The 24,290-nt window shown below is 31.4% G+C and overlaps 2 protein-coding genes across 7 annotated transcripts in view; one reads left to right on the top strand and one right to left on the bottom strand.

Annotated features, from left to right (window-relative positions):
• Positions 1-3,358, top strand: part of LOC134710048 (thyroid receptor-interacting protein 11-like) — a 42,260-nt gene extending 38,902 nt beyond the window's left edge. For all 6 annotated transcript variants that reach the window (XM_063570201.1, XM_063570202.1, XM_063570203.1 and 3 more), the window contains 4 exons: positions 378-459; positions 899-1,013; positions 1,415-1,543; positions 1,924-3,358. In XM_063570201.1, the coding sequence (XP_063426271.1) occupies positions 378-459; positions 899-1,013; positions 1,415-1,543; positions 1,924-2,229 (632 nt within the window). In that variant the 3' untranslated portion in view covers positions 2,230-3,358. The remainder of the gene's footprint in view (positions 1-377; positions 460-898; positions 1,014-1,414; positions 1,544-1,923) is intronic.
• A 2,446-nt stretch (positions 3,359-5,804) lies between these two features.
• On the bottom strand, positions 5,805-16,375 carry LOC134710049 (uncharacterized). Its single transcript, XM_063570207.1, has 5 exons — positions 16,046-16,375; positions 14,170-14,278; positions 12,576-12,673; positions 11,082-11,601; positions 5,805-9,504 (listed from the first exon to the last, which is right to left on the bottom strand). Exons 1-5 carry the CDS (start codon positions 16,190-16,192, stop codon positions 9,242-9,244), a joined length of 1,137 nt encoding a protein of 378 aa, XP_063426277.1. The 5' UTR covers positions 16,193-16,375; the 3' UTR covers positions 5,805-9,241.
• Between the last annotated feature and the right edge of the window lie 7,915 nt (positions 16,376-24,290).

A 24,290-nucleotide genomic window follows, 5' to 3' on the forward strand; every position in this document is an offset into this window, starting at 1 on the left:
ATCCATGAGTATTACATCAGGTACTGAGTGTATACTGTTTTCAGTACCTTTTGTAATTCTCTTAGTTTGTACACTAAAACACTCAGAGGATGTACACTATAACACTAAGAAGACTTTGAACAACATAATGTTTTTGCTCGCTGTGTGTGGCTTTGTTTGATATGCTTTATTACTAACACTCCTTCCTTAAGTTCATTGTCTTGTTATAAATCTAATATTTGTTAATTTTTAAGATATACAGGGTTGTTGGGTTTTTTTTTTGGAGGGGGGGGGGGGTTACTAAAAAACAAATATCTTTTTTGAAAGTCATGTATTAAATATGAAATGAAAAGTTTTATCCAGTTGATTGCCATGTTTATTTCTGTTTTAACATACAGTACAAATCCGTGAAGCTACCTTAAAGAATGCAGAGGTTGAAATTAGTGATCTGAGGAACAGTAAAGATTCAAAGGTCGACAAGTAAGTAACAGTCAATGCTGAAGTGTCATTTTTGCACAAATGGTTTCAAAATTTTATTTGACAAGTTTTCATGCTTGTAGCATATTATCCAATGTGTTTTGAAAAATTTAAAAAAAGAAAAAGCAACTTGTAAGCTATCATTATTTTTTCATAGTGGAATGACCCACTTTAAAAATCATTGAAAACAAATTTAGAAAAATGATTTAACTGCAAAATTTTCACTTCAGAAGATATTAAACTTTAAAAATGTTTATTTTTTTACTAAAACAAAAAGCCATGAAATTGCCAGGTATAAGTTAAAGATGCATTAGATTTCATTTTTTATCTGATAGAAACTTTAAAAAGGATCTGAATTAAGAAAATTGTAGATGATTAAATCAGTGCTTAGACACAATTTATTAATTATTATGAATTATTGAATGATCTTTTATGATTTCAGGTTGGTAATTAAAAGTATGTTCCTTGGATATTTCACTGCCCCTAAAAATAAACGGGATGATGTCCTTCATACTATTGGCAGTGTACTCAATTTTACACCACAGGAATTTGAAAAGGTAAAATTATCTGAATTTGTGAAATAAACAATAAAATTTGTTGGAAAACAAATTACTTGTTTTGATTCTCTATTAAACTAAATGTTTACTTCAGTCTTAACTTTAGTAACATATGTTGATATTTATTTATAATTAAATATCTTAAATTAAAGCAAAGATCAATATGGATATAAATAGTGTATTTGATAAAAACCACATTATTGATTAAAAGAAAACAAAATTTGCTTCGTAAATATGAACTGAAACAACTGTTATCAATTGCTTAATTTTAGTATTTGCAGCTGAAAATTTTGTTTAACTTATTTTAAGATATAAGCAAAGAAAATTAATAGTCAGAAATATTAAAAAAAAATATATGTACATGAATAGATTGAGATTATATATTTTATTTTGATTTTTAGATTACTGGCGACACAGGTAAAGGTGGATGGATGTCTGGGCTCCTAAGATTCGGAGGGACACCAGTAGCCACACCCCCTACCACACCCACAAGACGGCATACAGTCACAGCAGCAGATACACCAGATAGGGTAAATATTACTATAGTTTTGTGAATGATAAATTAGATGTAAATATTTTGATAAACACTGAAAAGATAAAAGTCACACTCCACACTGAAAAGGACAGAAGTTACACTTCAAGCTAAAAAAAAACCAGAGAGAAACACATTATACTGAAAAAGCAGACAAAAACACTTCTCGAGTGTATTGATTTTAATTAACTTTTCAATGAAATTCAAATTAAATATTTAAAATAGATGAATAACAACAAATTTCTTACACAGAAGTCATGTATTATTGCTACAGTTTAAGAATAAAAGGATTAAAAGCTAAGATAACTTGAAAGGAAATATGTTTTGAATTTGACAAATTTTATAATGATATTAATAAATTTTAATATTTTATTACAGTCCTTTTCTGAATTATTTGTGAAATTCTTGGAGACAGAATCCTCACCCAAACAAACAATGAGACTTCCTGCCGAGGAGATGGCCGCAGACGTACAGCGACATCACAAACCTGTGTTTAATCCATTCACAGCACCAAGACATGTGAACAACGAAGGGAGACAACCTCATGATGAACGACATTTACTTATGCCTTCGTCTCCATTATCATCTACACTACCCGTGTTCTCTCCTGCTATGGACACGTCACGTCCAACACAACCAAAAACTTCTAGTGCTTATTTAAATGATGTGTTAAAATCTAGCTGATAGTGGTTTATATTTTATTGCAATTTTAATTTATTAAGAAACATATGTTTTTAAATAGTTGGTGGGCTGCATGACTCAAGTTTAATTATTTATTCCAGTATTTCATCTTGATCAGAAAATAATGTTTTGTCATGATATCATGCCATCTTGTCAGGTTAAAATGCCATGCAATCATGTGATCATTCTGTGTTGCCATGTCATCTTGTCATGTGATCATGCCATATATTTGCCATTTATCATGGTGTATCATGGACTTGGGGATGTGTAAATGCATGATTTGAATTATTTGTCATTGATTTTGTTGATCACAATATTTGTAAGGGTATTATATTTTATCAGTTTTAAATATCAACCCAGTCATATCATGAATGAGATATTTATAAATATATGAATATCATCAGTCTGAAATAGACTCTATATTTTACTGAAAAATTAACTATACAATTGTCAATTTCATCACAGACCACCAATGAAATTAAGGCATTTTAAAAAGACTGCCCTGTGATGACTGCTATCTGTTTGTTTGTTGACCTTCTATTTTACTTGTACTTGGAGGTTTTACAATGTGGTTATTAAAAATGCATAATCCCTACAGTGCTGTATTTTATTTTCTAAATATAATGTGGCATGGATTTTTCTAGATTGAAAATAGTGCAAACATGATTTACTGCCAAACTCTGTGATAGAATTGGGGTGTAAATTAAATGTAAACACATGGATCTGAAAATATTATAAAGGTTGTTAAATGCAAATTATAGATATTTAATTTGTTATATGGAATTTTCATATTTTACAAACATGAAAGTAAAATTTTGTTTGAAGAGAAAGATATTTATTTTATTCCACTTACTATTTATTTTCTCTTAAACAAACAGAAAAATGAATTTTAGTATAAAACACATTTTTGAATTTTCAATCTCAAATTCATTAATATGTTGAAGGTTTGGAAAGAATTAGATTTCTAAATTCTGTGAAAGAATCCACATTCATTTCAATCATGTATAAAAGAAAAAAAGTTTTGGTCTATGACTGATATTAAAGACACAAATTGTTCATATAGTTTGTTATAATATATATATTGTTAATAACTGTACATTATCACAATAAATTAATAAAATATTTTCACATACTGACTGTTTTATTTCCATTACACTAGCGATTTGGGGTATTGAAATTTACACTGATTTAAACTTTGTGGTGATGATGACAAAAGATGGCTGTTAAATATACAGTGCTGAATAAAATGCAACTTGCTAATGTGATAAGAAAATGTTGATATAAAAAAGAAGATGTGGTATGATTGCTAATGAGACAACTCTCCACAAGAGACCAAAATGACACAAATTTAACAACTATAGGTCACAGCCTTCATCAATGAGTAAAGCCCATACTGCATAGTCAGCTATACAAGGCCCGGAATGACAATGTAAAACAATTCAATTTCTATATTATTATGTATTATTAACCCTTGTTTTGTACTAAACAGACAAACTGATTTTCAAATTGCTTGGACACGTGTAATCCTTTCCAGACACATAATTATCACTCCTAGTGGACCAGGCTTTGCTCTTACCAATTTAAGAGCTTTTACAAGCTTTGACTTCTGGGCTTTTGATTAACCCTCAACAGTGTAGTAATTATGTAAATATATAAAACTAGTGTTCATATTTATCTTATAAGTACAACAAGAGTGCACGCTGAAATGTAAAGCCTTCTTTACTGACCATTGATTTATGTTGATATTCTTAAATATAATGCTTTATTACAAGTATCACACAAACTTCAAATGATCCAAAAAATGAGGTCAAGGTCAGATAAACATAACAGGAAATACATGTGTTACTTAAAATAATTCAATACACCTTATAAATTTTACCTATTGTTTATAGTTTTTAAGAAACAGACTTAAGCAGGTAACCAAACATTGTCCCATGAACTATGAAAATGAGGTCAAGGTCAGATGAACCATGCCAGACAGACATGTACACCATACAATCATAATGCTTTTATCATAAAGTTAACCGTTTGCTTTTAGTATCTACGAAACAAACTTATCCATGAAATCTTAACATTGACCAATCAACCATAAAAATGAGTTTACGGTCAGATGATACCTGCCAGACAAACATATACACCTTACACTCCTTCCATACAACAAGGACAGTTGAACTATTGCTTACAATTTAACAGAACAAAACTTATTTTACAACACACCAAATATAGTTGACCTTCTTACTTGTAGAATACAAGAAACATACTTCACCAGGAATATTTAACATTGACCAATGAAACATGAAAATGAAGTCGAGGTCAGATGAACCTTTTGAGGGTCAAGGTTACATCTAACAATCATACACCAAAAAAAAAGTGGACTAACAACAGTTACTGAAACTTATCATTTATCAATGAACCATGTTATATAGGTTAAGGACAGATCATGATAACAGCCAGACACATATGAACACCTTTACTATCATTCAATACACCAAGGTTAACCGACTGCTTACAGTATGGAAAACAGTCTTGATCATATAACTTGATCTCTGATCCATGAAGTTGGTTGAGGTCAGGTGAACCCTGTCTGGCTGACATGTGGACCTTGAAAGGAGACCATATGATATAACAAATATAGCTAGTGAATCTGTGACTATGAGCTACTGCAAACTGATAATGCCCCCACCAAAATACTTGACGGTAAACAAGAAGTTGTTGAGAGATGTATCTGAAAAAAAACCTCACATCATAAAGCAGACTTATATAAACCTGGAAATCAAATTTCCGAAATCCTAGTAGTGTAGTTCCTGTAAAAAAGTGATGAAAATTCTCGATGTGGATGTCATGTGTAAAATGATTTAAGTGTTCGGTATACAGAAAATTGTTTAGTGATGAATCTGAAAACACATCAAAGGGTATAGCTGATTCATATAAACCTTGAAAGTGAAACCAAATTTCATAAATCCTTATAATGTACTTCATGAGAAAATGTTTAACTTGGATGTCATGTGTAATATGATTTGAGTTTTTGGTAAACAGAAAGTTGTTGAGTGATGAATCTAAAAACACATCATACTGTATAGCTTACTCTTATAAACCCAGAAACAAAATTTCAGAAATCCTTGTATTTTAGTTCTTCATGAGAAAGATGCACCCAAAAATATTCAAGGGATGGACTGACAGATGGAGGGACAGACAGAGGTAAAACAGTATACCCCCACTTTTTAAAGCAGGGGTATAATTATCCTATTACTCATAATAAGTTAGAAATTGACATGACAAAAACATTTTTTTTTCAACCAGTTGCTTAACCATGAAATTGAAGATCAGGACATTCTGTGACTTTTATTCCTGGCAAGACAATAAAACCAGAAAAGGTCACATGTCAAATTTTTAACTGTATCATTTTAGTAAAGATGTAAATATAAGCAGTGGACCACTTAAAGACCTGCTTTTATTCACTAGTCTAATTAATGGCTTAGTAACATAGGAAATCATGTTGCTTTGAGCAAGGCATTTGTTTTCTACACAAATTACTACTACTTGAGGCTTTTATCTCCATAAAATAAACAAAAGTCTAGTTTAATTATTAGCTGTTTTATTACATATCACAGTTTATAATGGTTTCATAACAAGGAGGATTACATCCCCTTTAATCAAGTCTACAAAACTTGATTGTCCCCCTTATATCAAAACTACATGAGAGAATTATTTCCCCTTATATCAATTCTACATGAGAGGATTGTGTCCCCTTAAATCAATTATACATAAGAGGATTATCTCCCCTTGTGTCAATTCTAATGAGCCGGTTTAACTATCATACAATAAAAACATCAATGTTATGGTTAGTTTGATAAGAGAATAGTAAAATATTAGTCTATAATAAACCAAGGATTTGTATAGTGATCCTTGAATAAACCTACTATTACATTTCAAAATCATTTTGTTTTATCTGAAAGAGTGACATTTCAAATATAGAAAGGTATTTATTTTTAACTCTTTGTTTGGAAAAAAATGTTACACTTTAAGAGAGCTATTGATTTAAATTAAAATAGAAACTTTTCAATCTATTTCTGTGTAAGTCTATTATTTATTTATATGTGATGAAACTAAAGTGGTGTTTTTAACAACATAACTTCAAAGGTTTAAATAAATGCATGCAGTCTAATTTTAATTGTTATATAGTTGTGATTATTTTGAAGAAAAACTTCAACTGTGTGATCTTGGACATAATTATCTTCCCTTTGACACATTTCTATTATTATTCTGGTCCCTTGACACAATAATATCATCTTCGAATGACACAATCTTATTGTGAACAGGAAGTCACTACATATATATTTTCTAGACATAATATTTTACATACAATCTATTATTAACAAAGATAAACATTACAGGAAGTTTTGTTCTCAAGATAAAAATTATGAACAATATTTTCACATAAAGGCTTTTAAAAACATAAAATTGCATCTTGCATTACTTTTTGTAAGTAACAAATTTATAAAGCTCCTAATCATCCAAATGTTTACTTTCCCAAAATACATATATGGTGACAGAACAGTATTTCTGAATGCAGATCATATTTTGTACAACATATAAAAATATAATTATATATCATAGTGTCTATTGCTACTGTATCCTACTATCTTAAAATCTTTTTAGGTGTAATACCACCAAATCATGGTACATCACATCCAGTTGTTTACGAAAATAGGTTGAAAAAAAAGTATTCCCTTGAATTTGACAGTTGTAGGCAATTAATCCTACATTTTATTGCAGTAAAACCATTTCTGTGTCATAAACACATGTCTTTGGTATTTCAAAACACCATTATTTTTTTTATTTGGGATTTCTATAGAATATTTTGTAATCTTGAGGTTACATGGTTACTGAACCTTGTACACAGATAAAATAAGGGGAGAAATTTGATCGGTTGACTTCCAATTATGCTTATTTTCTTATATGCAATGACATGTTATGTGATTTTTTTCCATAGTACTGGACAGGATAAATCTTTACTCATGCCAAGTATTTCTATATTTGAAACAAAGATAAATTCTTCACATAGGCCTGCAGACTATCCTGATTTATGGCGGTTATTCCCCATGAGAGGTGTTGACCTGAATTTTCAAAATTCTTTATCATATAAACTAAACAACTCAAAACAGGCATTTAAATGAGTTAAAAGGACATACATGTACATTCTCATACAAACGATGTGGCCTGATTAGTTCCAATCAACTCACTTGGTGAGATTCTTGTAAAGGAAAACATAGACGTGACATTAAACAATAAGTGTGATCAGATCATTAAAACATATTCATAATGACATATATAACTATTGAGGTAAATAACAAATGTTCTATTTTCTTCTTCCCGGTTACGAGTCGAACTCTATAACAGTGTAATTGACCTGGGCGCATCTCAAGCAGACAGGAGGTCATTCAAAGAACTTATCCACATATTAAAGAATCATGGAAAAGGTGACTCATGATCAGAAAGCAATCTTATTAGGTTTTTTTTATATTTTGTTAAGAAAGCAAAGTTACTGTAAATTTATCAATAATTGTGGGGTATTGCAATGATCAGAGCATGCATTTTGTAATCTGGTACATATTACTGTATGCAGTGTTTCAAAAAATTGCAATAACTGAACTCACATTTTTGTTCATTTTTCATCAATCTCATTAATTTCTGAATTTAGTTACATTGAAAAGCACTCTTAATTTATACTTTTCCCATGATTATTAGAGACATGTATCATATGAAATGCATTTTAAAAGTTAGAAACAGAAAGACAACTCCATATTATGAAATATATTCCATTGTAATTTCATGTCAATTTTCTTTCCTGACCAGGCAATATGTGAAGAATAATAATCCACTTCATGATGTACATGAATGAGTTTGTGAAATATCAAAAATAAATACAGGCACAGATCCAGATGGGGGGTTTCTGGGGGTTGGAACCCCCCTTTTTGGGGGGATGATCAATGCATTTGAATGGGGACATGTAGTTGGAACCCCCCTTTGTTCTGGGTTAGGAACCCCCTTTCTAAAATGGCTGGATCCGCCCCTGAAATATAAGAAGCTTTTTGTTGGTTGAATCATAAATTGCATGATTTGCTACAGATTAATATCTAAAATAGAGTCCAAATACGATTTAACAAAAAAACAAACAATGGTTGATAAGTATTCAAGAAAGTAATATAAATATCTTGAAGATAGCAAGAATGACAATTTGTATACCCTTATATATGACTTGTGTTAAAACATTTGTATGACCTTAAAATATCATTCCTAATACACATATGAAACATGCATAGCACTTATTGCTTTTAAACTTGTATACCAATTCCATCTTGACTAGTTTATCACATAATAGTCATATAAAAAAATACTATCAATATACCTTATAACAATTAAATACTCACTGACAATTTGCTTTGGCTATTAACAGACTGCCAAAAAAAGTTTTTATAATTGAACTGTTTCACACAATAAGGCAAGCAAGATGATTCTGTTGTAGGACTAATTCACCTTTACAAACAAATCAGTCTTTCAACACTTTGTTTGTTTCTATGATTAATTAAATGAGAAAAGTCTGTGCCCATAAAAGATTATGCCTGACACATCTTTCTTTTTGGTTTAAAAACCACGGTACAAAATATAAAATCTAATTTAAAATATGACTTTTGCTTGTAATATTAGAGAAATGGACTTGATCACAAAATCCTTACATTGATCAATGGAAATTGAAAATGAGTTTAAGGTCAGAGGCTTCTAAACTACAGACTGGATTTTTTTTCATTTTATAAATTGCTTTCAGAATCAGTATCTGAGGAAAAACTTGACAGGAAACAGACTGACACCAATAATTAATGATTTCTTGTTTCTGTTCTAGCTTTGTAAGATATATTACAACTGAACTGTTGACTTTTTATAAAAGCACTAAAACATGGTAACATCAGTTATATATACATGTAGTGACAAAATATTCAATATTATAAATGGCCTGCTACAATATAGTGCAACTCTTAGTATCATCTTCTGAAGAAATACAAGGGCAAGTAAATCCTGGCTGATGTCTTGAACCAAACTGTCGTTGACAATCAACAATATACTGTTCATACATACTGTCTAACATGTATGCAGCTTTGATCTGTTCCTGTCGAGCTGGTACCTCTAAAGCTTTGGCACATTCCAGGGAACAAGTCCAATGCATAAAAGGAACACATGTGTTTCCAAGGTAAGGGTTCTTAAATGTAATCACTTTGTATCCTGAAATAAAATAAATATACGAGATATGAAAACTTTATCAAGTTAAGTTAGAAGCATTATAAGCACACAAAAAATGTACATGAAGTATGAATAAAAAGAAAATGGAGACCCTGCATAATTGTCTTTAAGACAGCAACCAAAGACACAAGAACTCTAAAGATATCTAAACGTCAACTTATAAATATGAAAAGATATATCATTAAAAACTATTATAGTATAGTTATATAATTAAGGAGAATTAAAAATTGTGTTGATTCATAAAGGTTTAATACTAAAATATAACAATGCATGTATAACACACAATGTGATTAGTAAATCAGGAACTGCAGAACCTTTCCATAATGTTGTAGTGGGGTTCATGTTCATGATGTTGCTCAGTATTTAGTTTTCTGTGTAGTGTTGTAGACTATTGTTTGTTTTTGATCTATTGACATGGTGTTGTCTGTATATATTCTTATACTTGTGCTTTCTAGAGCCCTCTAAATATATCGTCGCTGTTATGCAAAAACCTCGTATCTCAATTTTTTGCGGAAATCTTTTTATCGATTACTTAGGATTAAATATGTATGATCCACTGTATGCGAAAATATCTGATCTTCTAACCAATCATTAACTTGAGTTCTGACATGTGACGAAAAAGTGAAGTCGGATTGGTGAGACATTTTCTTGTGCGAAAATATCGTATCTCAAAAGAAAAACACATGGCACGGCAGCTGACATTATAACAGGTACAATTTTAGGTTCTCAAAGCTAATATAGCTTTGAAATAATGAAAAGCTTTGAAAAAACAACATAGGTGCAGAAATATTTGCTTGTCTTGGTAATTGATTGGTTAGAAGATCAGTTATTGTCGCATACAGTGGAACATACATATTTAATTCTAAAAAATCGATTAAAAGATTTCAGTTTTTACTGCCTGGTGTAAAATTATCAAAACCTTAGATACGAGGTTTTTGCATAACAGCGACGATATATCTTCTTACTTTTTAAAAACAATAGAAGACTATATAATCATTTGTACCTTAGCATATGTTAAAGTATGATGTACATAAATATATAATTCTGTATAACGTATCATGTACAATCTAATATAATGATACATAACCTTTTGTTTAGGATAAGAAGTTCCTTAGGATATGTGTTCTGAGGAATCCATTACAGTGGAACATATGTAAACCTCTATTGATCTAAGATATACCTACCTTTAAGATATGTTCTAGTCAATCTAGTGACTCCATTACAGTGAGAACATACATTAAAGCCTTCCCAAACATAGATCTTAGATAAACCTACCTTTAAAACATATTGTATTGACCTCAATACTGTAGGAACACATTTGTATAAATATGGGTACAACAATACCCAAGCTTTGATCTCAGATTTACCTACCTTTTAGATATGTTCTAGTGACTCCATTACAGTGAGAACACACACAAAACCCTTACAGAACTATAAACTTAACCTTAGATTTACCTACCTTTAAGATACGTTCTAGTGACTCCATTACAGTGAGAACACACATTAAACCCTTACAAAACCATAAACTTTACCATAAACTTAACCTTAGATTTACCTACCTTTTAGATATGTTCTAGTGACTCCATTACAATGAGAACACACATTAAACAAAGAATAAATATCAGCTATATAATCTTTCAATATGCCAGCCACATCAGGATCATTAAAAAAGTCTTTACGTGTTCCAATAATTGTCTTAGCTGCAAGAAACTGTAACATGTCCGGTGAAGTGTCTGGAAGGACATTTGTTCCTGAAGTCGGAATTATCCGAAAGTCTACATCTGTGTGATACCACATAAAAGTTGACTTGAAATAATTATGGTTGCCATGGCGATGGACGGTTTCAATGCCTGGCATCTCTAACAGGAAGCCAGGAAGGGCATCCAATTGGTTGTTGTCTAACAGGATTGTTTTTAATTTTGAACAGAAGGCAAGTGTATATGGCAACGAGTGTATCTGCAGACGATTATTTGTTAATGCTAAATATTTTAATTTTCGTAATCGTCCTATATCTGGAGGAATAGCCTCTAAACAGTTATACTTCAATGAGAGTATTCTCATATTGTAGCACCGAAATAACTGGAAAATTGAGAAAAAGTCATCATACATATACATGCATAACACCAAAAAATATGGATGAATTTTTAAACAACTATAAACATGATAAATAAATGTATAGTTCAATGTAGTTTGTGTGCGTTCTTCATGAAAGATGCTTTTACTGATTAGTTTCGGGTAAGGACCCTTTCTTTTAAAATTTCATGCATTGACCTTCTGAAAAGTAAAAGAGCTTCTTATTAGCTTCTTCAATGGATTCCATTTTCTTTTAATGAGTTTTATTTCCTGTGGTAGTCTATACTGGCTTTGTGTGCACCTGTCTAAAGTCAGGAGCCGGTTGTTCAATTGATGTCATTTGTTTGTGTTGTTCATAAGTGTTTTTGGTTTCTGATTTCTTTTACATAAGTACTTGGATTTTTTTACATAAATAAGGCCGTAAGTTTTCTTGTTTGAATTGTTTTACATTGTCTTATTGGGGCCTTTTATAGCTGACTATGCGGTATGGGCTTTGCTCATTGTTGAAGGCCGTACGGTGACCTATAGTTTTAAATGTCTGTGTCATTTTGGTCTTTTGTGGATAGTTGTCTCATTGGCAATCATACCATATCTTCTTTTTTTATATTGGCTTATAGTTTTTCTGTTTTAATTGTTTAAAACTAGTCATTTTGTGGCTTGCTGTTCTGTGTGAACCTAGGCTCCATATTGAAAGCTGTACTTTGACATAATTGTTTATTTTTAAACATTATGACTTACATGGAGAGTTGTCTCATTGGCAGTCATAGCATATCTTCTTCAGTAGCAGTTTCAAGTGCCTATTGTGTTCTTTTCAAAATTAAGTATGATGTTTGAGCAATTGTTTGGCCTATATCGGTCCCTGACAGTGATTTTTAAAATGTAGTTTGGACTTTGACCTACTTGTAAATCATCTTCTACATATTTTTAAGGTAATTTATATAATTGTCTTCAAAATGCATTGTAGTTTTAAATAAACTAACCTCTTTAGGTAAGGTCCTATCCTCACGAAACTTAAATATACTATCTAAATGGAACTCTGTAATCTTGTACAGCTCCACATAGGTTGTCAGTAAGTTGTCTGAAATTTGTAAACAAAAATAAATGTGTTCTGTATATGAGCTAAAAATCACTTGTGATGCTGAAATTTCATAGTGAATGCTGTGATTGTAAGTGATCAAATATGAAATATCTTTGGGTATATTCAAAATGTTTTCCCAAACTAGTATAACTTGAATTTGTCCTTTGGAAAAAAATACACTAACAGTCAGAGCTCAGACATAAACAAGTCGAGTTTTGTTTTTGACTTAAATAAGTCGAAACATGTATTTATTATAAAAATGTAGTTTCAATTTTAGACTTATCTGAGTCAGAAAATGACAGACTTGTTTAGGTCTATTTATGTTGATGAAAATACTTAATTTTACTTGGTGGCCAAAGTACAGCACCTATGACAGCAAAAACCTGTCTGAGAGTTCACAAGGACTTGAGCTATCTATATTTAATTATCTAATTGAACATCCTTACTAAACACTGATGTTATACCTCATTAAGTGTGGTTCCAGGTGGTTGCATTGTAAGGTTAACTAACATTATCTCTGATTTTTTAGACTCTCATTCATATTTTTCTTTAGAAGACAAAGCATTGTCTTTCAATGTTGTCATTATTTGATTTAGACGCATGAACTTTTTATAAATATGCGTGGGTCTTGAAGTTAATCAATTTTGATAACTTATCTACTTGTAGGAGTCGATATTTGCAACGTTTTGATTCTGGACAATTATTTCTTGCTTAACAATATTTTACTTATTAAAGTCGTATTTTGTCTTGCATTAAAGGGAGATAAATCCTAAACTTCCAAATCTAGACCTCTATGAGTCAAAAGCAGATTAAGACTTATTTATGTCTGAGCTCTGACTGACTAAGGAGGACTTCACTGTTACTAATCACCTGCAATCAGCTCAACAGTAAAATGACAGTTTTTACTTTTGGTGTGCAACATATACATAGAAAATAATAGAAGTCTTATGACTTATGTTATCCTTAAACAGTTACATCAGTTTCAGTATTATATTTTTGGTTCTGTGATATAGAATGTTAAAGTTCACACTTAATCTTCTAAAAAGTTTAATTGCAGATTTGAAAAACAAATCTTGAGAAACAATTTCATGAGACGTCAACATGATGGGAAATTATAATCTGGATCAAATCTTACGGATGATAATTTATATAATCATGATAATCATATCCAAAATTTACTTATGAATTGAACAAAGTGTAAGGGATTCAAATTCAACTGTGGATTTCAGATTAGGAAACTGGATTAATGTGATATATATCTGAGGGAGGATATCTGTTATCCGAAGTATCTAACATATTGTTCGTTTTATTGTGTTTTTGGTGATGTTGTACCCTTTTAGACTTGATATAAATCATATTTTGTAGTGTACTGCATTATGTTTATATGATCCATCGCCACGTAAGATTTATCGTTGGCTATTTTTCAGTCATTTTATATATATATATATGTCAATGTATGTGAGATGTTGTGTTGACAAGTATGTAGAAATACAAACCTATAGGTAACCTATGATGCTGCTTTGAGTCATGCTTACAAAGCTGAATCAATCGTTTTGGTTGGCGATGAAGGCAAACTGACAGGTACCATAACTCTTGTGGAACTTTCTGAAACACATAAAAAAAACATATTTATTTTCATTTAAATTTAGATTGAATGGATTTTTGTTTTATCATTCAAAAAGCGATACATTTGTAAATAAAACTTTTAAGCATACATGGAAGTCAAATGCAACAGTTTTTTCATTTGAATTGTTGTACATTGTCTTATCAGGGCCTTTAATAGCTGACTATGCGGTATGGGCTTTGCTCATTGTTGAAGGCCGTAACGTGACCTATAGTTGTTAATGTTTGTGGCATTTTGGTCTTTAGTCCAGTCAAACTAAGATTTAACCTCAAACTAATTGCAACAGAAAATGTTTTAGTTCTAATCTATAGCATTATGCCCTTTATATACACAGAAAAAAGTCCTAAAAAATCTAACTTGAGAAAAACTCAAAATCAACATTTTTAATTTCCTATGGAAATTAACATTAGAAGGGGAGATAACTCTTACAAAAATGAGTCTTTTTAGGTAAGTTTTTGGTTGTTTTTCTTGAAATTTAGGAATAGTATATTACTTTGATGGGGTTGTAAGTTTGTATTTGACTTAATTATATAATCTTCTACTCATTAAATGTACAAAACCGAAATGTTATGGGTAGTTTTATTTTTTTCGTGTATTTTTCATTAAAGAAATTGCAAATTTGAAGCTTAGTGACCATTTTGAAAAAATAATGTGAAAATTTGGTATTGTTCATACCTGCATATTAATTTTTTTCAGCAACTTACCTATCTTAAGAAACTTTAAACCACAAAAAGAAGAATACATGCTTAATTATTTTAATTAAATTTGCGATTCTCAACCTTTACATGTTGAACAATTCAATAAATGGTAAACTAATTAATTACGAAATCGAGATTATAGCTTGATAAAAGATAAGAAAACACCTTTAGAATTGTTTGTTATACTCTAAAGACCACTTAAAAATCAAGAATAAATACATTCTGATGAACAGAAGCGGTAAAAATATAATTTTGTATCAATTTTAATGGATATTTCTGTCTTTTTTGCAAGAGTTATCTCCCTTCTCAATGCAAATCTCCATAGGAATTTTAAATGGTGATTTTTTTAGTCTTCCTCAAGTTAGATTTTATAGGACTTTTTTCTGTGTGTATTTGGGGTATAATGCTAAAGATTGCAACTTTAAAATCTTCTGTTGCAATTACTTTCGGGTTAGGGTCAAATTTATGCTAGATTGACTGGACTACTTTTGTGGATAGTTGCCTCATTGGCAATAATACCACATTTTCTTTTTTATATGTACAGTGGATGTTGACATGCAGATGTATTCTTTAATTATTTTTTTTGTATTGTTGTGTTGTTGTCTCATGTATAAAATCTAATTTTTTTATGGCAGTGTCTGCGCGTACCCTCATGCGGGTACGAATAGTCAAATTGTTGTTCTAGGCTGTGCATACCCACATCCGGTTTTTCTAATAAAATGCTATCGAATCGGGAATGAAACGTGACATATATACGAAAATTATCGATAATAAGGGGATATTTAATAAATACAATTTGAAAGTATTATTTTTCATACTCTTCACTCGTTCTACACGATATTCCCATATTATCGATAATTTCCGTAGATATTTCACGTTTTCCACCCGATTCGATGGCATTTTATTAGAATACCGGATGTGGGTACGCGCAGCCTAGAAAGGCAATTAGACTATTCGTACCCGCATGCGGGTACGCGCAGACACTGCCTTTTCTTATCTATGATGTCTATATAAAGAGACAGCAAAATGTTTTAATGTATGCTTAATTACCTGAACTATATCATTAATATCAATGACATCATCTGAGCTCTTTTCAAGTTTTTCTTGAATCTGCTTCCTCAACCCATACCAAACTTCAGGATGACAGGAAAACTTCTTGAACAATAGAAGTTCAAATCCATGATAAATATTGGTCATATTTTGTATTTCAAGGGTTTGTAGGTCTTTAAAAGTTTTCTCATCACACGAATTTTGGTTGAGGTATCAGGGAAACCTTACACGACTGACTCAGTATGTTTATGCCACCTCTTCATCATCATCCTGTCATGTTGACTATTGAAAAAGGGGAGATAATCATGTTATTTATTTTAGAAGTTTTGTGTTGCAATTCTGAATCTCCTTTATATCAATAAAATACATTAAAAGTACAGGATAGGATAGAGAAACTGCTAGTTTATGTTTTTTCAGTCACGGAAATAATATATTTGCTAGCACTTATCACAAATTAATCCGGAGTTCGCCCATTTTGTGCTGAATTTACACATATCCGTGCACTTCCGTTTCATATCCAAGGTCAAGCGAAGCACAGACCGCTCCGTGAGTATACTAATTTAAATGTTCTGTCTATGTCTGTTTGTAGTCGGCAATTAGTCTTGCTTTGTATGTATTTACCCAAGAAACTTTACACATAGAAAAATTGAGTTAACTTATGTCCTCTCAATGAGAAGTACTTGCCATAAACGAAGCAATGTCCTCTGAGGCTCTGTGGGTACAACTACAAGTCAAATCGGCACCCATAGAAAAAGTCAAATCGGCATTATGTCAAATCGGGACTAGTCCCAGATATGTATAAATTCGATCATGGTCTATTTTTGGAGTTGGATTTTATCTATTCCAAATAATTATGACGTCTTGAAAGGTTATTACATGTATTATAATTGTTTTCTTTGACGCCTAACTTCAACAGATGAGTAGTTTGGTTGTTTTAATAAATTGGAGATGTTATAGTATAAGTATTTTTTATTGATTCATATCAGTTTATCGTTACAGATCATGCCTGAGTACGGAAGACAGATGATTTATCCCTATACAGGGTTTGGGAAACTAGCCCGATTTAACTACAGATATAGATGGCACAATGACAGAATTCTGAGATTCAGAACCTACTTGTTACCATTTGTTATTTATCTGGGTTGGAAAATCCAGTCTGTATGTAAGTGATAGTTTCTAATTTCATCCTAGGCATCTAGTTTGGATTTTTACTTTTAGTAGAGACTTCTAAAGAAGATACCAAAATCATACATGTACCTTGGTATAATATGTAAGGTTTCAAAAAAAAATTATTAAATAAAACACCAGTTTGACATCAACACTTCATTAGACTAACTTTATTAAAAAGCCTGTCCACATGCTTCAACTATAACTATACAATTCATAAACAGAAATTAAGCACTGAATTAAAAACCTGGTACGTTAAATTTTACATCACAATCTTCTTGCTAAATTTAGAATTTAAAGGAAAATGAGAAATAATAATGAATTCTTTTCCCACATTATTAAGTATTTATTTATCTTTGTTTCAGTGAGGGGTGGAGAAGACATGAGAGAGTACTGGAGAAACAAGAAGACAGAACGTCGTAAGTTTTATTTCTTTTTAACAGAAGAACCTGTAAAAATCACTTCATATTAAAAACTGAGAATCTTGTTTAATCTTTACCATGACTCTGTTCTGGTTTTGAAAAAAATGATTGAAATTGCAAAAGAATAAAGAACACTTTAATCCAAGTTATAAGGAGTCTGTTGGGTTATTGTCTTATTGGAATTCATACCACATCTTCTTATTCTATATTAAGTCATAATATCAAAGTTATTGAGTTTATTTATCATGTTTCTAAATGTCGGCTGGTATACATTTTAGTCCACAGTCTATGAATCCAAAATTCAAATTACCATGCCAGGTGCAGTTTAGCATCTTTATAGATACTATAAGCAAGAAAATCTGGATTTGCATTGTTGGTTTATGGTCTTCTAGGTTTGTTTTTGATATTGTATATAACTGTAAAAACAATGTGGCATGGTCATGAGACATCATGGACATGAGTACATTATAAAACATTTTCAAATATTGGTTCTAGTTTGGTTTTTTATACTGCTGCATGCGTTTTGTTTTAGCTAATGTCTCATCGTGTTAAAATTCACTAAATTGCAGTGAGATTTATTTCATAAAACGGTCTTGACAATTGCACCCTGAGATATAAAATTGATATTTTACCTGGCTAATTTGTGTTTTCTATTTTCTCATTTCAGATAACTGGTTTGCACCTGTATCAGAATGATTGTGACCTGTAGAGACAATTTTACTTTCTTATTGATAAATTATCTGTGTTTCGTATTTCATACATAGAAATAAATTGAATTTAAGATAATTAGTTATTTCGACTATATTTATTTACTTTGGTAAACAATTTAAAACCTCAATGGAAAAATGGTTAAGGTTGAGGTTAATTCACCATATCAACACTATTGTGAAGGCTTGAGCCAATGTCATAATTAGGGCTATTCCATTAAAATGTATGTGAGAGGGTAGGAAGGGACTACATATTACTATATTACTATACAATATTACTACAACCAAGAACCATTTTAGATATTTTTTCTTAATTGGCACATACTGAAAAAAGACCCATGATGCACATTCTAACTTCCCTTTGAACCCTCCCACATATGTTTTAATGGAATAGCCCTTATGTGATAGTGTGTAAGTTACTAATATATGGTTCATGGTTTAACCATGCACAATTCAGTCTTAGTTTCTATAGCAATGAATATTTCATCAACTATTTATATGTATTTTGGTGTTGCATAGATTTTCACAGATCCAATATCCTCCTCCTGTCCTACACCAATAAGACATACAGTATTGCCGTGCGTTATTGTGCAAATTTTTTGGAGTAGTGGTTTTAAAACAAAACCAAAAACTTCTGTTATTTTAAAAAAAATGAAAATGTATGATTGCCAATGAGACATCTCTCCACCAGAGACCTAGAATGATGAAGAACTTAATAACTATGAATCAGCTATGGCCTTTAACAATTCTGCATACAATGTAAGCTATTAAAGGCCCTGAAATGACATATGTAAAACAATTAAAAACACCACATTTTTTTGCCTGATTTTGATATAATGTTGTGGGGTAAAACACTTGCTTATACCAAACACTCCCCTAACCTGGAACTGGTGTAAGAGTATAAACCATAAAATTCAGTTGAAAAAGATTGTATTGATCAGATCTAAACAAAGCAGAAAAAAACTAACAAAGACACAAAGTATGATTTCAAGCTTTAATCTTCTCATTTTCTCCAGTGTACAAATTGTTATCTAATTTAAAATAAACACTATAAAAAATCTGAGACCAAAACTGGACAAGTAAAATTAAGAAAGAACTGCTACAACCACTGACAAGGTTCCTGACTTGAATGGCCACATGAATATGTGAAGTTCAACTTCATTAAGCATTCATTACCTTCCCCTTTTTAATTTCAATCAGTATAAAATTAACGCAGTTAAATATTAAAACAAATCTCTTAAAAAGTGTACTCTTCCTGTTGTATGATTTGGTAGATTTACCTTTTTATATTGGGCCACACTAAAAAATATCTTGTTTTGCCCAAACCCTACCCAAAGGTTGAGACAGTGGGTAGGTAGGTAGGCATTTTTTTTTTTTTCAAAAAAAATAAATTGAAGTATCTGATGTTTATGAGTCTTCATGCCTATTTGATTAATAAAAAACTTCTTCAAATCAAAACAATAAAAGAATTTGAGTAGGCAGCTTTTTTCTGGGTAGGTACCGTTAAGGGAAACAAACCTAATTTTTATTATGGCCTTGGGCGTATTAAATAGGTGAACAATTATGTGATTCATGTACAATGATCTGGGTAGCTACAGTATGCAGGACTCACTGGTTTACCGTAGTACAGCCAAGTAATGTTGTGCCAATAACTGCTTCAATGATGATAACTAAATCATCTAGAATAGAAAGGTTTTTGAAATATTTGTATCAAGGTAGCTGTGAATTGGCTAGAATATTTTTTTTTTTATTAATTAAAGGACTGCTATAATGCTGTTTTAGTATTGTGTTATGTTAATTTTGTCAAGGATGTTGTCTAAATATGTCAAGGATGATCTGGGTAGCTGTGAACCAGCATATGTCATAGTATTGTTTAGTATGTTCTGTCAATGAGGATCTTAGTAACTTCTATCCTTTACGGGTAGACTTTTTCATAGATAAATTAAGCCGTATAAGAAAAGTAATATGAGTATGTTAAATTTGATGTATGCCTTTTTGTGCTTCTTCGTTACATTTGTTGTTTTTATACGACCGCAAATTTTGAAAAAATTTTCGTCGTATATTGCTATCACGTTGGCGTCGTCGTCGTCCGAATACTTTTAGTTTTCGCACTCTAACTTTAGTAAAAGTGAATAAAAATCTATGAAATTTTAACACAAGGTTTATGACCATAAAAGAAAGGCTGGTATTGATTTTGGGAGTTTTGGTGTCAACATTTTAGGAATTAGGGGCCAAAAAGGGCCCAAATAAGCATTTTCTTGGTTTTCGCACTATAACTTAAGTTTTAGTTAATAGAAATCTATGAAATTTTGACACAAGGTTTATGACCACAAAAGAAAGGTTGGGATTGATTTTGGGAGTTTTGGTTTCAACAGTTTAGGAATTAGGGGCCAAAAAAGGGCCCAAATAAGCATTATTCTTGGTTTTTGCACAATAACTTTAGTTAAAGTAAATAGAAATCAATGAAATTTAAACACAATGTTTATGACCACAAAAGGAAGGTTGGTATTGATTTTGGGAGTTTCGGTCCCAACAGTTTAGGAATTAGGGGCCAAAAAGGGACCCAAATAAGCATTTTTGTTGTTTTTCGCACCATAGCGTTAGTATAAGTAAATAGAAATCTATGAAATTTAAACACAAGGTTTATGACTATAAAAGGAAGGTTGGTATTGATTTTGGGAGTTTTGGTCCCAACAGTTAAGGAAAAAGGGGCCCAAAGGATCCAAAATTAAACTTTGTTTGATTTCATCAAAATTGAATAATTGGGGTTCTTTAATATGCCGAATCAAACTGTGTATGTAGATTCTTAATTTTTGGTCCCGTTTTCAAATTGGTCTACATTAAGGTCCAAAGAGTCCAAAATTAAACTTAGTTTGATTTTAACAAAAATTGAAACCTTGGGGTTCTTTGATATGCTGAATCTAAAAATGTACTTAGATTTTTGATTATTGGCCCAGTTTTCAAGTTGGCCCAAATCGAGGTCCAAAATTAAACATTGTTTGATTTCATCAAAAATTGAATAACTGGGGTTCTTTGATATGCCAAATCTAACTGTGTATGTAAATTCTTAATTTTTGGTCCAGTTTTAAAATTGGTCTAAATTAAAGTGCAAAGGGTCCAAAATTAAACTAAGTTTGATTTTAACAAAAATTAAATTCTTGGGCCTCTTTGATATGCTGAATCTAAACATGTACTTAGATTTTTGATTATGGGCCCAGTTTTCAAGTTGGTCCAAATCAGGATCTAAAATTATTATATTAAGTATTGTGCAATAGCAAGTCTTTTCAATTGCACAGTATTGTGCAATGGCAAGACATATCTAATTTCACAATATTGTGAAATAGCAAATTATTTTTTAATTAAGAGTTATCTTTCTTTGTCCAGTATAGTAAGCAAGAAATATCTGCAAGATTTTTTTTTAATTGGAGTTATCTTTCTTTGTCCAGAATCAACTTAAATCTTTGTTATATACAATATACAATGTATATTCACTTTTTACTACCAACTGATAAATTTAAATAATCTTTACCATTCAGTGATAACAAGCAGTTTTTTTACATCTTAATATTTTATGATGTATTTAAATGAGTAGTAATTGTTGCAAACTCCATTAGAATATTTTAATTGAAATTAGTTTTGGAATAGGGGAAAGGGGGATGTGATTAAAAAATTGGGTTCAATTTTTTCTCATTTGAAATTTCATAAATAAAAAGAAAATTTCTTCAAACATTTTTTTGAGAGGATTAATATTCAACAGCATAGTGAATTGCTCTAAGAGAAAACAAAAATTTTAAGTTCATTTGAATACATTCATTCTGTGTCAGAAACCTATGCTGTGTCAACTATTTAATCACAATCCAAATTTAGAGCGGAATCCAGCTTGAATTTTGTGTCCATACTTGCCCCAACCGTTCAGGGTTCAACCTCTGCGGTCGTATAAAGCTACGCCCTGCGGAGCATCTGGTTATAGTGATATTAAGATGATAACACAATATTGACTGCTGTACCCCTATTTTTGACATTTTTACTCTTTCTGTATGTTTGTTTTGTTCATGCATCGTTGACAATGTAAAGGAATTTGATGCGACTGTCATACAAGTGAGAGGTTTAGCTAACTATAAAACCAGGTTCAATCCACCATTTTTCTACATTAGAAAATGCCTGTACCAAGTCAAGAATATGACAGTTGTTATCCATTCGTTTTATGTGTTTGGACTTTTGATTTTGCCTTTCGATTTTTGATTTTCCTTTTTGAATTTTCCTCGGAGTTCAGTATTTTTGTGTTTTTACTTTTTGCGCAGAGAAGGATTAAGGTATAGCTGTGAACCCGCTTGAAAAACAGGACTGGTATAGTGTTGTTACGTATGTTGCGGGAATGCCCTAATGTTTGTCAAAGGGGATCCGGGTAGCTGTGAATCAGCTGGAATAGAAGGACTTTAACAGTGCTGTTTAGTATGGTCTCTTAATTTAAAATATCTGTGTGTTTATTTTGTGGCCTAAACGTTTGTGACAAGGAGGAATCTTGGATTTAGAGTTGCTGTGAACTAGTTTGAAAAAAATACTTCTATAGTTTTGTTTGTTATATTATCTTAGGATCTTAGTAGCTGTGAACCAGCTGTTATTGGCTGGACTTCAAAAGTGTTGTTATACCCCCGATTTAAAAAAAAGGGGGTATACTGTTGTTCCTCTGTCAGTCCGTCCGACTATCAGTCCGTCAGTCTGTCCGTCCCATGAATATTTTTTGTCGCATTTTACTCAGGAAGTCCGAACTACATTTCAAGGATTTCGGAAATTTGGTTTCAGAGTTTATATAAGTCTGTTATACCGTTTGATGCGTTTTCAGATTCATTACTGATCATCACTCGACAATTTCCTGTTTACGGGCTTCCAGTTCGTATTTTATTCTGTAAAGGAGTATCTATTGGCTGCCAATATGTTCTCCTCTAAAACTGCTTAAAATGATTGAAACCAACGATTGTCTGTTTCATCTGTATGATGTCAACTATAACGTTTGTGAATATGTCCAGTTAGAACATAAGAGCAAAACTACATGTACAATTTCGGCTAATCACCAATTAAAATAACTGACAAAGTAAAACTCGTAAACATAAAAAATTCTATCTACCCAAGTCAATTTTTTGATAATATTTTTTTTCGGGGTTCGTATGGATAGTAAACCCGGCAAATTGTAACAAACCCCTGCGACTAGATAAACAAATTAGTCAACGTGGCTGTGATCGTCAGATCGTGAGAGCCGTGGTGTAGTGGTTAGGGCATTGGACTACTAACACAGTTTCCTGGTTCGATTCACGTTCCGGGATGAAAATTTCAGGAACCCGTGTTAAGAGAGAGAGACATATCTCATGCACCCTAGACACCCTAGCTTGTAGATTTCGAAAAAAGAGTAGGCTACTGCCGCTAGAAGGCAGCCCCAACATGGCCGATGGTGGCTAGAAATGAATCAATGGGTAAACGGTTAGTTATATCTATTATCTTATTAAACCCGCTTCGAAAAGAGGAAAATCTGAAAAAGGACCAGAATTTTGTTAAAATATTGAGACTTAATTACCTTCGGTTCATTTGAGTAAAAAATGTTAGACGACCTCTTATACAAAAGTTGTTGTCTTTAAAATGTTCTGATTATTTTTCAATTTGTCCAATTTTGTGAAAGCAATAGTAAAAACAGGAAAAATGACAACAAGACAAGATCTGCAAATAAGTTAACATGGCTTCACCTTATCCAATGAGTTATTTCTTTTCAATTAACCGGCTATTTTTATCATTTCTTTTTTCGTGTTGAGCTCATATATATAAAATTGACTTTTAAGTAGAAATTTAAGAAATGATCGGCAAGATTGTGGCTCAGTGAAATCTTAAGTCGACTATTTATTTCCATGTAAAGATATTTTTACCATTTTTTGTGTGTTTTTGTCTTATATTTTGAAAAGT

Source organism: Mytilus trossulus, chromosome 3, assembly GCF_036588685.1.
Source record: "Mytilus trossulus isolate FHL-02 chromosome 3, PNRI_Mtr1.1.1.hap1, whole genome shotgun sequence".
Classification (NCBI taxonomy): Eukaryota; Metazoa; Mollusca; class Bivalvia; order Mytilida; family Mytilidae; genus Mytilus; species Mytilus trossulus.